Source organism: Bolinopsis microptera, chromosome 11 (assembly GCF_026151205.1).
Source record: "Bolinopsis microptera isolate Bmic1 chromosome 11, MBARI_Bmic_1.0, whole genome shotgun sequence".
NCBI lineage: Eukaryota > Metazoa > Ctenophora > Tentaculata > Lobata > Bolinopsidae > Bolinopsis > Bolinopsis microptera.
Genome location: NC_087082.1, coordinates 8,163,372 through 8,180,809, shown reverse-complemented (window position 1 = coordinate 8,180,809; position 17,438 = coordinate 8,163,372). Strand labels below are relative to the sequence as shown.

Genomic DNA, 17,438 nt, shown 5'->3' with positions numbered 1-17,438 from the left:
TTAACTCAACTTAACCACTGCAAGTGCTAACTCTATTTTAAAACGACATTCCCACAATTATAAATTAATTTTGATCTCATTTCTGATTATTAGATGTGTGAAATTAATAATTTATTATTATAATGTTTCGATAATAATTTGTCCCAAAATAATTGTTCATACAATAAACACTCAGTTATTTAGAATATATATTCGCATATATCCACACTATATTTACATTACACGTTCAACGTGATATCATTATCAGTGCAGTGTGTACAACACCAACTACACCGATCAATTGCCAATCTGCGAAATATTTTAAGTAGGCCCTGCCATCTCGAAGTGATAATAAACACTCACATGCGGATATCCCATGCCACTAGCATGTCGAGCATCTAGGGGCTCGAACACGTACATCAGATCAGGTATCATCTGAAATATGGTCCCCAGCCAGGTGGAGCCGGACCTGGAATGTTGTTTACTGTTAAGGGGGGAGGGGGTGTTTACTGTTATGGGGGGAGGGGCGGCCGGGGGGGGGGGGGGGGGGGTGTTTACTGTTAGAGGGAGTTTACTATTAAGTGGGGAGGATGTTTATTGTTAGGGGGGGGTTTACTGTTATGTGGGGGGGGGGGGGGGGACAGACATCTTGCGTCTCCACCACCGGTGTCTCCGTTATCATGTCTTGCTCACAGCCCATTCCGAGATTGAATTGCCATTAGCCCCTGTATATCCAGATTCCAGGGGTAGGAGGGGTGTCGGGGACGGTATGAAGAAAGCGATCAGGTGCTGCCTTGAATTTTGGCAAAGTTGGGATAGACTTGATTTCGTGAGGCACAGCGTTATACAAAGCAGAGGCCACTGAAGGGAAAGAATGGAACCTCATGGTGTTGGGGGGGGGGGGGGGGGGGGGGGGTGTGGGGTGGTTTTATTAACATTCATATTATTGTAGTGTTTCATAAACTTATTAACATACATATAACTATATAAACTCATTATGAGATGAGTAATACAGGGTGGCCAAAATTAAGTTCTGGATCAAGTATCTGCAAGATCTTAAAAGGGGCATAACTCAGTAAAATTGTGAACAACCAACTTGAAATTTTGGGAAAACACTCCAAATATCAAGCCAAATGTGTCTCGAAACTTTGAAGTCCCTAGCTGAAAGTGTTCTCACTTTATGGTGACATTAGCGAAAAAGAGGGATTTGCGTGCCACACCCACTGTAATTAATTAAATTTGACGAAACTTTCAGGAAATCTAAGTTTGACCCATATCTATAATCTCTGAAATTTCTGTGCAATTGTAAGAAGAATTATGTTAGTTATTAAAGGGTTGCGTGTGGGCAGTTACTTCTGGGCCACCCAGTACTACTACTAGTAGTAGGGGGGGGGGGGGGGGGGCAACGCCCCAAAAGGCCCCGATTTCTAGGGCCCTTTTTGGATTTTCGATATGTGTAGGGCCTTTTGGGGCCCTAGAATTAACTTCAATTTCATCAAGTTTGATATATGCTAAGTGCTTTAATGATATTATCTGACTACTTGCACAGTACTTTCATGTTTATTTGAGTGTATTTACATGGAGATTATGGTCCATAAACACTATCAAATAGTGGTCATGGTCAAAAGGCCCCAAAAAGCCCCGATTTCTAGGGCCTTTTTGGATTTTCGATATGTGTAGGGCCTTTTGGGGCCCTAGAATTAACTTCAATTTCATCAAGTTTGATATATGCGAAGTGCTTTAATGATATTATCTGACTACTTGCACAGTACTTTTGTGTTTATTTGAGTGTATTAACATGGAGATTATGGTCCATAAACACTATCAAATAGTGGTAAGGGTCAAAAGGCCCCAAAAGGCCCCAAAAAGCCCCGATTTCTAGGGCCCTTTTCGGATTTTCGATATGTGTGGGCCTTTTGGGGCGTTGGCCCCCCCCCCCCTAGTAGTAGTATTATGAGATTACCTTACTCAGGAATATTATAGCGGGTTAATTTATGACTGGGAAAATTAATGGCCGGGAAAAATATGGCGGAATGTTCCAAAACCCACCAAGCATCAAAATGTATTACCATTAGTTTACCTTACTCGGGAACATTATAGCCGGTTAATTTATGACTGGGAAAATTAATGACCGGGAAAAATATGGCGGAATTTTCCAAAACCAACCACTTTATCCCAGTCATAATATTCCCGAGTAAGGTACATTAAAACAGTAACTGACCTGCTCTCCGTAGCAATAATGACAAGTTTTGTCTTTGAATTTGAAACTGGCACATTCTCAGAAGATTGGTGATCTTTTAGTGCCTGCTCCAGGGTGCTGTCTTTTACTTCTATCTCAGCTCTGATTTCCTTGAAAATTTGAATTTAAAAAATTCTCTTTATAAAAAAACCGACACGTATGTGTGATATGTGTAAATCTTACTACATATAAGTATACTGCCTAATCTAATCAGTATAATTGTATAAAATTTGTACCACACAAAGTAAATGATACGGGATACCCCTTTTTATTCATTACACAGTACACACGTCACTGTGTAAGACACCTTGCTTTAGTGGCTGTGGCAACATGGAGTAATGTGCACTAAGGGGGGGGGGGGGGGGGGGGGGGGGGGGGCGGCGGCGGCTAGGATTGCATACAGGTAATTATTTGTAGGTTACACACACTAGTGTAGATCTCTGGGATCCCTGTTAGTAAGACGTAAGTGCCCTGATTTTGAAATGCTAAGCTCGCACATCTGTTAGTCCGGTGATTCAATCTCTCAATTAGCAGCCATGTGTTCAGGCCCATATAAATAACGTACTTTGCTTAAAACTTGCATCTTACTGCGTATTATATCGTAACTCTTGTTTTAACTTTTTAAGGAGCTAAAATATGAAGTTCGTTGAAAATTGTTGTTAGTAAACACAATTTACGAGAAACGATAGCCAGATTCAAATGTACTAATATTAATCAATAACCTACCTTTTATAAATATATAATATATTGTGATGTTATATTTGGATTTCTCCAGTTTCAAGACTGCTCTACCTGGGAGGGGAGCGAAATAAAACGACGATTCAACAAACTTTAAGTTGCATGCAATCAATAACGAACGCAATCACCTGTAGTACAGGTTGTGTACCTGATTAGTGAAGGGTTGTGTACCTGATTAGTGAAGGGTTGTGTACCTGATTAGTGAAGAGTTGTGTACATGAATAGTGAAGGGTTGTGTACCTGATTAGTGAAGAGTTGTGTACCTGATTAGTGAAGAGTTGTGTACCTGATTAGTAAAGGGTTGTGTACCTTATCAGTGAAGGGTTGTGCACCTGATTAGTTAATAAACGGCTTACTGCTTAGTGGCTCAGTTGGTTAATCTGCCTGGCATTGCTTGAGGTACCAGGTTCGATTCCCGACTCTGTCACTAGCCGTGGGGTGAGCGTCGTCGACGCTCAGCTAAGGATCCTGAGTGGTCTATGCAGCCCCCCGGTCCACTCAGCCAAATACTCGAGAAATCGGGTGTGAGGGTTAAACGAGGAGCTGCCCATTGCAGCTAAGTCTCGGACGAAGAAAATATGGTACAAACTACCTTAACCGTCACTGGCCTAATGTATAATTGAATCCTTCGGCTTCCTGTTATTGGCTGGTTACACACTTGTGTAACAATGTGGCTGTTGGAATGTCCGAAGTAAAATAAGTGTTGAGATTTTTAAAAAAAGTAAAGGGTTGTGTACCTGATTAGTGAAGGGTTGGAGGGTTCCATCAAAACAGTTCCTATAAGCAGTAATAGCACACAGCACTATAACTGTAACTACTATAGTGAACAGTCCTACAGGTATATCCCGTCTTGATATCATGATCACTATCCATCATTCCATACCTGTAGTATACAGTTTTACTATGCATATGGTTACTGTAGTGTAATACGTAATATCAGTTATCTAAATACAACTACTTAAAATATAACCAAAATAACATTTTGGAAACGGAATGATGGCATGATGGCATGATGCACAGTGTTGATTGTTAATTATAGTAAAGCCTCGTTTTACTGAATTGTTACATTTTCTCAGAAACCTTATATAAACAGGTGTTTTGTGAACATTTAGCCGTTGTCAGGAGTAACTAGAACTAGTAACTATTAACTAGTAACTAGTAATTAGAACCTTGCAAAAGGAACCATCCTGCAGTGACTCTACATTTACTAGGCCCCCCCCTACTGTAGCATAAAACTTTAAAATAAACGAGCCTATTTGACATTGGAGATAAAGTTGACATAATAGTAACGTGTACCAATTATATACAGAATAATAACGTGCTATCATTGTAACAGGATTACACATGATTCAAATTAAACTATCGTGAACCGTCATATTTGTACACAATTAGATAAACAAAGGATTACACTGTGTATAATATCATATTACTACTGCGACGTGTCACCATGGTTACAACTGTACTATACTACGTGTGGGCCGTGGGGGAACATTATGCCCACTTAACCTCATGAAATAAAGTTCAACAAAATATGTACATTTAGATTTGGAGGGGGATTTGTTTTAAAGCATATAAGAGATACGAACAGAGTCTAATGACGTGGAAATATGGTATGTTCTGGGGTAGGTATGTGTAATACCATGGTTATTAGCCACTGGGGTAGGTACTGGGGTAGGTACGTGTAATACCATGGTTACTGGGGTAGGTACGTGTAATACCATGGTTACTGAGGTAGGTACTCGGGTAGGTACGTGTAATACCATGGTTACTGGGGTAGGTGCGTGTAATACCATGGTTACTGAGGTAGGTACGTGTAATACCATGGTTACTGGGGTAGGTACGTGTAATACCATGGTTACTGGGGTAGGTACGTGTAATACCATGGTTACTGAGGTAGGTACTGGGGTAGGTACGTGTAATACCATGGTTACTGGGGTAGGTACTGGGGTAGGTACGTGTAATACCATGGTTACTGGGGTAGGTACTGGGGTAGGTACTTGTAATACCATGGTTACTGGGGTAGGTACGTGTAATACCATGGTTACTGAGGTAGGTACTCGGGTAGGTACGTGTAATACCATGGTTACTGAGGTAGGTACTCGGGTAGGTACGTGTAATACCATGGTTACTCGGGTAGGTACGTGTAATACCATGGTTACTGAGGTAGGTACGTGTAATACCATGGTTACTGGGGTAGGTACGTGTAATACCATGGTTACTGGGGTAGGTACGTGTAATACCATGGTTACTGGGGTAGGTACTGGGGTAGGTACGTGTAATACCATGGTTACTGGGGTAGGTACTGGGGTAGGTACGTGTTACCATGGTTGCTGGGGTAGGTACTGGGGTAGGTACATGTAATACCATGGTTACTGGGGTAGGTACGTGTAATACCATGGTTACTGAGGTAGGTACTCGGGTAGGTACGTGTAATACCATGGTTACTGAGGTAGGTACTGGGGTAGGTACGTGTAATACCATGGTTACTGGGGTAGGTACGTGTAATACCATGGTTACTGGGGTAGGTACTGGGGTAGGTACGTGTAATACCATGGTTACTGGGGTAGGTGCGTGTAATACCATGGTTACTGGGGTAGGTACTGGGGTAGGTTATAGGTACTGGGGTAGGTACGTGTAATAACATGGTTACTGAGGTAGGTACGTGTAATACCATGGTTAAACTTAATAGATATCGATTCCCGTGGGGAGGTGATACATATTTGTTTACTTTTAAGTGGCGCCTCTATTCAGCAGGTTGAAGATGTGATGCCACTTTGGAATTATAGAACGCTTACATAACTCCTTCTTGTTACCCCCTTTGGCCTTTGAACTTTTGAAGGTCCCGAATTATTTTCTGAACGAAAGCTCAAAAATAACCGAGAAATCGACCCTCTTATTAACTCATTTTGATGACTGATTCTGACCTATAATTGCACGAAAAATCGATTTAACTAAGTTTCAGACCTATTAACACTTCCTTATCCATCAAAATTGACGTTTTATAGTTAATACGAGCAACAAGCAACATATATTTTGATCCTTCGGTTCTACTCAGGACCCAGGGCCTAGGGAGTTAAGCTGAAACCGAAAGATCGAGGCAATCCTCACTTTAACTGATTGAACAGGTACTAACACAATTTGCAGATAGAAATGTTCGTTGCAATATGTTTATTGCAGCTTTGCAACTTGAGCGAAGAGCAGAGTACGAAAAAACACAGCAGGTAAGCAACTCATTTTGGTGACTGTTCTTCACCTAACGTTGTACGAGAAATCGATTTAAGTTGGGTTTACAGCCCAATAACGCTTCCCTATCAAGGAAAAAGGAAATCGCGGCACGTGCGGAATCGTGATTTTTCCCATTCTCCGCGACAAATCGCGATTTTTGACGTTTGCCGCGACAAATCGCGATTTTCTCAGATCCTTGCGACAAATCGTGACTATTTCAGTTCTCCGCGACAAATTGCGCATTTTCTTTTAAATCTGAGAACCAAATTTGCGCATTCTCCTTTAAATCTGAGTGCCAAATATCACGTTCTTTTTAAGTATTATATGGAACTAATCACATTCACAGCCTTCCGAATGTATGTACGGACTTCAGAAGCTCATAATGATCAGGGTAGCATGAAACATGAACATGAAAAAAAGTTTCCAGAAAAACTTTGAAAAATTTTGACTGAGAAAATTTTCGGTCCGAGTAATTCTCGATACGTACCTCTAATGACAGAGCTCCCGCCTGCATTCCGAGATCGCATTACAAGTAACAAAAGGGAAGCCTCGAATCCCAAATCGTATATCGAGAGGTAGGTACTATTACTAGGTACGGACTTCAGTAAAGTAAACCGAGAAAATATGTTCACATAATATATATGATATAATGATCAGGGTAGCATGAACTGTGGAAAACGATTGTTTTACAGGAATCCACTTTCAATAGCATTTCTTAACCCAATCGTCTAGTCGTCTGCTGACGTAACATTGTTAGCCAAAAACTTGACCACTAGACATAAAGTTGACCACTAGACATATACAACTTGACCACTAGACATAAAGTTTCAAGACCACTTTAGACTTTAGACTCTGGAAAACTGCAAACATTGACATGACGATGCCTTACCCCACTTAAGGGGGCAAACACCAAATTTGTCCAGACCAAATGACCTCATAGGCAGTTCAGTGACCTTCTAGCGCACCGTTTCCACACCAAAAAAAATTATTTTGAGAATACCCATTTTTGTAATCGACCATTTCCTGGTTAAGAGTGCAATTTTCGGAAAAAATTATTTTGTGGTTGAGACGCTATAAGGTTATCATTTCTTGCGGTATCGGGTTGAAATTTTGCTCGCCGTTTATTCACATCTATTTCAAGGTGTGTGTAAAATCTTGATATCGTATCTAAAAAGGCTGTTGTGTTATGAATTTTTAAAGTCAAAAAGCTAAAATTGTCCTTTTCAGGCTTATTTTAACAAAAAGTCAGTCAGGGAAGATCGGATTATTTGATGCTTGACATCAAATTGTTCTCTGAATTCTGGCGCAGTTTTTGATGCCCTCAAAAATTTTTTTACTCATTCACCTTCTGATCTATTGGACCTCAAAGCCAAACAACAAATTTAGGCACATTTTTCGTTTTTAATATTTACTGATTTTTCCAAAATTTTGATAGGAATGTGCTAGTGACTTTTTGAAGGGTGCAAAATAACCGCAACTAGCACATTTATTTATGAGTTATGAACAACAAAACACCCTAAAATGCTTCCCTTTGAAGTTATGGGAAAAAATGTGATTTTTTGGCTTTGCAGATAAAAAATCACATTTTTTCCCATAACTTCAAAGGGAAGCATTTAAGGGTGTTTTTTTGTTCATAACTCATACAGGGTGGGCCAAAAGTCAGTACCCATACGTTGGCCTTTATAGCTCAGTCACTGAGTGCCCAATTTAAATACTTCTTTCTGGTATGACTTAGTACCACCACTGGTTCGAGGAATTTGTCAACTCGAAAAATATTCGCGTTCATTTTTTTCAAATGGAGGTTCATTTTCACATTTATTTGATAATTTGGATAGTCGGATCAAGCTAAATGTTATTGAATTGTGTTTGGCCATTCGAATTACGTTTGTCCTGAAAGAATTAGAACTGTACCTTCTCAGATGACCGAGATATGAAGCATAACGAGTTTATTCATTACGTGTGATCAGGTGATTGGTTTACCTAATCACGTGATAAGGTGCCCCCGTTAACTACCCCGTTAAACATTATGGGAATTGTTAAGAGTGCCCAATTAAGGTGTCGTGTCACGGTGTCACATAATCACCCAGTCAATATTGTTAACGAGATACAGAAAATGCTTGATAACTTCGTCATTTCTAATCCGTTTTCCCTCATGTTGTTAGATCATATGCAACATTTGATAATCTACCGTCTCTGAAAAAATTAGGCGTTCAGCATGTTCAGAGAAAACAATATAAGTGTTTTAATATTGAATGGGCGTGGTCTAAAATATTCGAATTTTTAAATTTTGACGACGGAATCCTCGAACCAGTAAGTACAGTATGCCATCTGCAAAGCAACAGCTCTCAGATATAAAACACAGCGGAGCTATTAAGGCCAACGTATGGGTACTGACTTTTGGCCCACCCTGTATATAAATGTGCTAGTTGCGGTTATTTTGCACCCTTCAAAAAGTCACTAGCACATTCCTATCAAAATTTTGGAAAAATCAGTAAATATTAAAAACGAAAAATGTGCCTAAATTTGTTGTTTGGCTTTGAGGTCCAATAGATCAGAAGGTGAATGAGTAAAAACATTTTTGAGGGCATCAAAAACTGCGCCAGAATTCAGAGAATAATTTGATGTCAAGCATCAAACAATCCGATCTTCCCTGACTGACTTTTTGTTAAAATAAGCCTGAAAAGGACAATTTTAGCTTTTTGACTTTAAAAATTCATAACACACCAGCCTTTTTAGATACGATATCAACATTTTACACACACCTTGAAATAGATGTGAATAAACGGCGAGCAAAATTTCAACCCGATACCGCAAAATATGATTAACTTATAGTGTCTCAACCACAAAATAATTTTTTCCGAAAATTGCACTCTTAACCAGGAAATGGTCGATTACAAAAATGGGTATTCTCAAAATAATTTTTTTTGGTGTGGAAACGGTGCGCTAGAAGGTCACTGAACTGCCTATGAGGTCATTTGGTCTGGACGGCACAAACCACTGTTTTGGTGTATGCCCCCTTAAGGAATTGTACGAGAAGATGAAGAAATTAAATAATACAGTCAAATACGTCTTTTTGTCGGACAAAATTCGCAACTAAGCAATTTTAACGGGAAATGGTCGGGACAGGTCCCAGGAATCATTCCAGAGAATTCCAAAATCGACAATTACCACTTTTTTACCACCTTTTTACCACTTTGGTTTTCCGCAAATAAGTCACGTTCTGAATATCCTAGAAGATTCTAGTTTAAAGCATTATGTTTAGAAAACTAAGAAGAACAACTTTTTCTTAAACAACTTTTTCATAAACAACTTTTTCAAAAATAAATTATTTAATTATTTGATTACGTAAATAATTAATAAATTTTTAAATATTTCAAAAATACATTTTGATAAATAATGTTCACAAATACATTACACGTATAATGAACTAATTTTTATTAAACTTTTATAAAACACTTTCAATATTTTGGACTTTTCGAAATTTGTAAAGAATAACCACTATTACCACTTTTCACCACATTGAATCTCCGCTAATAAAACGACTTCTGAATGTCGTAGAAGGTTCTAGATTGAACCAATGTGTTTAAAACATAAAATAGAACAACTTTTTCTCTAACAACCTTTGGATTAGATAATTAATTAATTAGTTAATCAATCATTTAACAAATATGACGATGCCTTACCCAACTTAAGGAATTGTACGAGAAGATGAACAATAGTACAGTCAAATAAAAGGCAAAGATGAGGAAATAAAATAATATGTAATGTGTTAGGCATAAGGTTAGTTAAGGCCAAGTTAGGAATTTTTAAAGTGACATTGAATCATGAGATTTGGAACCATGCCCAAGACAATGAATCTATATTATAACTTTATAACAAACCTTAGCGAACTCAATACGGAAAACAGCTCATAATGGTAAAGGAAATATTTTTACGAACATATTGATAGTGAATAACTTATACAAAGGATGCCACAATGCTGGCAATATGCCACAGCCTCTAAGTCGCCCACTGAGCCTGAGCTGCAAAATTTTGCCACTACTTGATAGATCTAAAGATGTAAAGTGATTTAAACCTCATTCTGTCCGATAACCATAATATGCCATAGGACCACTTGTTCCAGAAGCACGTGCCTAAGAACAACTTGTTCACTTGAAAAACCGTGGAATCTACGAAAAAATACCCATTGTACACAATAGCATAGAATGTAGAATGTTTTAAAATAACCGTGTATAAACGGTTATGATATGGGGCAAGCAGAAACACGCATTCTTACTTTACCGCTCTATCTAGAATTAGAAGAAGTTAATAAGTTAATAAGTTAATAAGTTAATAAGTTAATAAGTTAATAAGTTAATAAGTTAATAAGTTAATAAGTTAATAAGTTAATAAGTTAATAAGTTAATAAGTTAATAAGTTAATAAGTTAAGCAGTAAAACTCCAGAGAAAAGTATTAAAGAGACGGGTGTGATGGTTCTATCTGATAGTAAGCTGTCTTAAGCAGAAACCTCATAAAGTTCACTAGACCACTAGACATTACATAGACTTGACCATTAGAGTCATACAATGGATTATGAAATTGTGCAGTTAGGTGAAATCAGTGTTATTATTGATTATCACTTGTCAGATACTTGTCATGATGATGTGATTTGAGATTAAATCATCATGGAACATGAGCCGATAAAATTAAATAGTTTGGGAATATATAACATCTAACTTAGCTCTGCAAAAATATTATCTTTTCGCCGCGATTTGTTTGGCTTGTCGCGGCGCCGTGATTTTTGGCCTAAATTATCGCGATTTTCTTTTGTCCTTGTTCCCTTATTCCTCAAAATTCTTGTGTTACTCTAACAAAGAAAATGTTTATTCTGCAACGAAAGAACAAGGAGATCGTCTTATTAACAACTCGAACAGGTTATGTAGGGTCGGCACCAATGTAATTATGGTCTTGCCACCGTGTTTTGGTTCAGCCGAAATAAATTTTACCTTGATGTTTTTACATATTGTTTCTCACTCCAGCTGAGTCTGGTAGTGTTGAGTATCATGAATATTTTTCTAGCTCTCTTTTTCCATGTTTTTGCTTCACAGGAGATATTGTGGTCTTTTTATTGAATATAACTGTAATACATTGATGTAAAGTTTATTTGAATTTTGAAATAAAAAAAAAGGTACTATCACAATTTTCAGAGCAGAGCACGATAGCAAAGTCAAAAGAAACACAATGAAGGTAGATAACCAACACCATGATATAACAATCATAATAACAACTGAATTTTATTTATTCTAATCGACGGGCAGCCGTGATCCTGATCGAGCGATCGATTGTAATAGAGGTGTTATGTCACGTGACGCCGATCTGTCCAATCACAAACAGGAAGACTGAGTGAGCAGACGGATATTATATCGTTCGTTTACTTTTGTTCATGATTGGAAGGTAAGCACCACAGTCAGTTGGAGGAGCGACTATCAAGAAGCTTCTTGAAATTGAAGCTTCTTAAATTATTTTTTATTCTAATTGTATTGCTGTGTAAATTTGATTCTAATTCTACTTCTAATTCTAAGATCGTTTGCCTATCGTAAAACCCCTTCCCCCCCCCCAACAGTTTATATTGTACGTGGGTAGTGGGCACGGTTATATTATAACGATCACACTATTTCTAGTTCATGACGTAATCATGGCGTGTACTGCAGTGCAGTGTAACGTGCAGATATGAGCACCTTGAAATTGCCGAGCCAAGCTGTGGTAGAGATAACAATGTGTTATGTGAACAGAGGGTCAAATACAGATAAGGAAAGTAAACATACGATATCCGTCTACTCGCTCTTCTTGTTTGTGATTGGACGAATCGGCGTCACTTGACATTACACCTGTATTACAATTGGTCGCTCGGTCAGGATCACGAAGCGCATGGCTGCCCATCGTTCAGAATAAATATAATTCAGTTGTTATTATGATTGTTATATAATCATGGTGTTGGTTACCTACCTTCATTGTGTTTCTTTTGACTTTGCTATCATCGTACTCTGCTTTGAAAATTGTGATAGTACCTGTAACCTGTTCGAGTTGTTAACGAGATGATCTCCTTCGTTTCAGAATCAAAATGTTCTTTGTTTGAGTAACACAAGAATTTTGAGGAATAGGGAAGCGTTATTGGGCTGTAAACCAAACTTAAATCGATTTTTGGTGCAATGTTAGGTGAAGAACAGTCACCAAACTGAGTTGCTTACTTGCTGTGTTTTTTCGTACTCTGCTCTTCGCTCAAGTTGCAAAGCTGCAATAAACATATTGCAACGAACATTTCTATCTGAAAATTGTGTTAGTACCTGTTCGATCAGTTAAAGTGAGGATTGCCTCGATCTTTCGGTTTCAGCTTAACTCCCTAGGCCCTGGGTCATGAGTAGAACCGAAGCTGAAGGATCAAAATATATGTTGCTTGTTGCTCGTATTAACTATAAAACATCGATTTTGAGGGATAAGGAAGTGTTAATAGGTTCTGAAACCTAGTTAAATCGATTTTTCGTGCAATTTTAGGTCAGAAACAGTCATCAAAATGAGTTAATAAGAAGGTCGATTTCTCGGTTATTTTTGAGCTTTCGTTCAGAAAATAATTCGGGACCTTCAAAAGTTCAAAGGCCAAAGGGGGTAACAAGAAGGAGTTACAAGCGTTCTATAATTCCAAAGTGGCATCACATCTTCAACCTGCTGAATAGAGGCGCCACCTAAAACGTAAACAAACATGTATCACCTCCCCACGGGAATCGATATCTATTAAGTTTAACCATGGTATTACACTCACCTACCCCAGAACATACCATATTTCCACGTCATTAGACTCTGTTCGTATCTCTTATATGTTTTAAAACAAATCCCCCTCCAAATTTAAATGTACATTTTGTTGAACTTTATTTCATGAGGTTAAGTGGGCAAAATGTTCCCCCACACGCAGTAACCATGGTATTACACGTACCTACCCCAGTAACCATGGTATTACAAGTACCTACCCCAGTACCTACCCCAGTAACCATGGTATTACAAGTACCTAGTACCTACCCCAGTAACCATGGTATTACAAGTACCTAGTACCTACCCCAGTACCTACCCCAGTACCTACCCCAGTGGCTAATAACCATGGTATTACACATACCTACCCCAGAACATACCATATTTCCACGTCATTAGACTCTGTTCGTATCTCTTATATGTTTTAAAACAAATCCCCCTCCAAATGTAAATGTACATATTTTGTTGAACTTTATTTCATGAGGTTAAGTGGGCAAAATGTTCCCCCACGGCCCACACGTAGTATAGTACAGTTGTAACCATGGTGACACGTCGCAGTAGTAATATGATATTATACACAGTGTAATCCTTTGTTTATCTAATTGCGTACAAATATGACGGTTCACGATAGTTTAATTTGAATCATGTGTAATCCTGTTACAATGATAACACGTTATTATTCTGTATATAATTGGTACACGTTAATATTATGTCAACTTTATCTCCAATGTCAAATAGGCTCGTTAATTTTAAAGTTTTATGCTACAGTAGGGGGGGGGGCAGTTAATGTAGAATTTTTTATATTGTAAAGAAGGAATTTTTTATATTGTGTGTAAGTTTGGTGTGAAGCATTATTTTATTTTAAAAAGCTAACAGTGTTAAACTCAATCGACATCAGTTAAGGATGATATATTTTAACAGGTTAAATTCATATAATTGACGATTAAGAGATATATGAGTGCGTTCAGGACTCTGAAAGTGTCATACTCTTTCAGTAATGGTATAAAATGGTTAACTTTAGTCAAGGTCTCATGTCTCTACGACCTTCGCTTTTGGCGCAGTGAATCTCACACTTCAGCGCAACGCGCAAACTCCTGCAGGAACTTCCCGACATAAGACATTGTAGAGACTTGAGACCTCGATTTAGGTTAACCATTTTCTACTGACAATATTAGAGGAGCACACATTTAGAACTCCTTCCATACTCCTTCATGACTAAATTGACGATTTAGAGAATTTTTAGAGAAACTGTTAAAATTTGGTGAAAAATATGGGCGTGGCCCAAGTCAGTATCTTATTATATATAAAGCGAGACGATATATATCCGTACCATTTTACTGACACCACGGCATCAACTTTAACACGATTTTCCGCAAAAACCGTAAAAGATATAAAACTGAAACTTTTTTTACTGGGTCAAATGTCTTAATGGCCTTCAAATCAGCATGAAAAATTTAAAAATTGGCCAAGAAATAGAAATTTTAGTGCCCAAAATTTGGACCCCCAAGTGGTGTCAAAAACGCGAATTAAATAGGTAATAATTTATTTAGTCTCTTGGGTCTTGACACCACTCAAGGATTAGACGGGTTACTGCTAGTTATACGAAACCGTAGAGACCGTTGTTCCTGCTATAGAGCAACTAATTAGAGGTAATATCTTTAAATTATTTGAACGAAAAGTGGTTTCGTGAACCTACCTAGAGTAGGTACCTGGTACGTGTTACCATGGTTACTGGGTAGGTACTGGGTGCGTGTTACCATGGTTGCTGGCCGCTGGGGTAGGTACTGGGGTAAGTACTTGTAACACCATGGTTACTATGGTAGGTATGTATAATACCATGGTTACTGGGGTAGGTACTGGGGTAGGTACGTGTAATACCATGGTTACTGGGGTAGGTACTAGGGTAGGTACGTGTAATAACATGGTTATTGGGGTAGGTACGTGTAACCATGGTTACTGGGGTAGGTACTGGGGTAAGTACTGGGGTAGGTACGTGTTACCATGGTTGCTGGCCGCTGGGGTAGGTACTGGGGTAGGTACGTGTTACCATGGTTACTAGGGTAGGTACTGGGTTAGGTACGTGTTACCATGGTTACTGGGGTAGGTACTGAGACTTGTGGTACATTGAGGCAATGTTTATTGTAACAATTTTAAGATATTCTGGGTAATAACAGCTAGACTCTGATCTAGTGGATTGCCATATTCTAAATCTAGGCCTTATTATTATAATTGTTTTTGATTAATATCAGGAATAACGCCAAAAACCGAAATTTGGCAAATTTACCAAAATTTGAATATTTCAGTTTGCAATTTCGCAAACTAACTTTGCCCCATTAAATGATATTAATTTAATTAATCAATTAAACACATACCTAAAGTCTACTAAACAGAGAAATTTACCAATTTGAACTAAATGAGCAGAAATAAATGGCATAATCAAATGCAACTATTTTTCTCAAAGCAAATGATTAGCGTTGTCAGTAGCCATTTTAGTGAATGATTTATTTTAGATTGTTTATTAATAACAAGAACTACTACATGTACTACAGGGTGCAGGTGTACCACGATATTCCCTATATTACTAATAAAATATACATAACTTTAAAATATACTTACTTTAAATACGTCATATTGTTTAATTTGAGAATATTAGAGCTTTTTAAGGGTTTGTAACGATTTTGGGCCAAGGATTCTCTGCTACCTTGATCAAATTATCGTCATAAATATTAACATAACCTAAATAGTCCAACAATTCTTTACACTCAATCTCTATTTCATGAACGTGATTAGGACTAGCCGACATCCATTTGTAGAGCACAGTTAAAGTGTCTCTGTAAACACTGAATCCAGCAAACCTCCCGTCCGGGTCCTTACCATTCTGAACCAAAGATTTGCCGTGCGTAATTCCCTCTATGTAAAGCTCTGTCTCCTGGTTAAACTCTAATCCAACAAATTCGTACAAACGCTTAGCCCATTTTATTGGATCAACAGACATCTCCTCATGACTCAAGCGAATATAACTGTCAGCACTAAAAACACCAGAATCACCAATTTTAATGTTATCTAGTTCTCGTAAACACAGTTTCCTCCTCTGGTCACTTTTTTCAGCAGGAGGGAGTTTGCTGTACTTTGTGCTTCCCTCACTGAACATGTAGTCAAACAGTTTCTCTCTGGACATGACATGAGGTCTAGGATCACGAATCAAATGAATTATCTTGAGCGGAATACCAAGCTCTTGCTGTAGGGAAATATAATCACTGATGTTGTGCACCCTAATAACCTTCTGCACCATGTGAGATTTGGACTGGCAGTATGAGGTCAAACTTTCGGGACAGTTGCCGTTATCAACACAGTGTTTGAGAAATGGTTGGTAACTAGGATACCGCCCAAGAACCATGGGAAACTGTGTCTCTGATGGGTTGTCTATGTTACATTTGAAGGAATCTGCTAGCTGAAGGACGTGACCTCTTTCTGTCGACAGATTTGCATCCTCCCTTGCCTTGGCATTAGATGCTGATGGGTACAAGGGCTCGTAAACATAGAACACATGTGGGTTATTCCAAAAGAATGAACTAAGCCATGTTGAACCAGAACGTCCCTCACAATTTAAAATGACGGCAACATTAGAATTATCCGGGAAATCAGAATAACTGCTATCAGCTTCAGATGTTCCTGTTTCTTGAGAGTAAACAACTGGTTTTGTGTGATGTTTGGCTTCTTCTTTATTCCCCAGATTTGAAAAGTCTATGCCAACTGTGTCATTGTAGTATTTGTAGGACGATTCAAGGTGTACAAACATCACATATAATACACAAAAGGTTGCAACCAGACCAAGGAGGAATTTTTTGGATGCCATCCAGACGTCACTATAATTGATGGATTCAATCTTCAGTATTTATTAGTAACATCCCTGCAAAAATGTGCATCATTAAATGTTGAAGTTGCTATTAGATCCTTTTGCAATAGAGTTTATCAAGTAAAAATTATCAACCAGAACACTTTAATTCAAACTATTTAAATTTAAACGGTTAATCATGTGCAGTGTCAGATTAGTTCTATGAAATTCCGAATCTTATTTGATTGTTGGGGACAAAATGAGAGTCTCCACTCAGTGTCAACGTTTTGGCAACACGTCTTTGTCATGGACAAGACTTTGCAATAACTTCTTACATAGCTGCAAAACACAATTGTAGAGGCAGCTATTAAGTAAAACAAAATTTAAGTAAAACAAAGCTTAAATTTTATTGCCATTACAATGAATAATGATATCATAATAAATATAAGTAGACATCCGATAATAAACTTGTTAGGTCCAGTGCAACCCAAGATGTCGCCTGACTAACAAAAATAAAAAGAGCTATCATGTTCATAGTTCTTCAAACGCGCACACCTAGGCTGTACGGAAATAGCTATAATTCTACGTCATATTAAAAACTCGACATCATTTTTGAGATACAAAAATAAATTTTATAAAAT

The 17,438-nt window shown here is 38.0% G+C and overlaps 3 protein-coding genes across 6 annotated transcripts in view; all 3 read right to left on the bottom strand.

Moving 5' to 3' along the window:
- Positions 1 to 17,438, bottom strand: part of LOC134823775 (uncharacterized) — an 83,508-nt gene that overhangs the window by 26,805 nt on the left and 39,265 nt on the right. The gene's annotated exons all lie outside the window — the stretch shown is intronic.
- LOC134823774 (carbohydrate sulfotransferase 1-like) overlaps positions 1 to 17,438 on the bottom strand; it is a 38,358-nt gene that overhangs the window by 6,910 nt on the left and 14,010 nt on the right. For all 4 annotated transcript variants that reach the window (XM_063835329.1, XM_063835331.1, XM_063835330.1 and 1 more), the window contains exons 2-4: positions 3,694 to 3,841; positions 2,201 to 2,328; positions 343 to 448 (exon numbers count right to left, since the gene is read on the bottom strand). In XM_063835329.1, the coding sequence (XP_063691399.1) occupies positions 343 to 448; positions 2,201 to 2,328; positions 3,694 to 3,816 (357 nt within the window). In that variant the 5' untranslated portion in view covers positions 3,817 to 3,841. The remainder of the gene's footprint in view (positions 1 to 342; positions 449 to 2,200; positions 2,329 to 3,693; positions 3,842 to 17,438) is intronic.
- LOC134822874 (carbohydrate sulfotransferase 5-like) lies at positions 15,336 to 16,879 on the bottom strand. The gene has a single exon (XM_063834140.1). The coding sequence runs from the start codon at positions 16,816 to 16,818 to the stop codon at positions 15,622 to 15,624; it is 1,197 nt and encodes a 398-aa protein (XP_063690210.1). The 5' UTR covers positions 16,819 to 16,879; the 3' UTR covers positions 15,336 to 15,621.

Excerpts from the sequence above, each read along its gene's own strand:
- LOC134822874 (XM_063834140.1), bottom strand. The coding sequence starts at position 16,818 with ATGGCATCCAAAAAATTCCTCCTTGGTCTGGTTGCAACCTTTTGTGTA.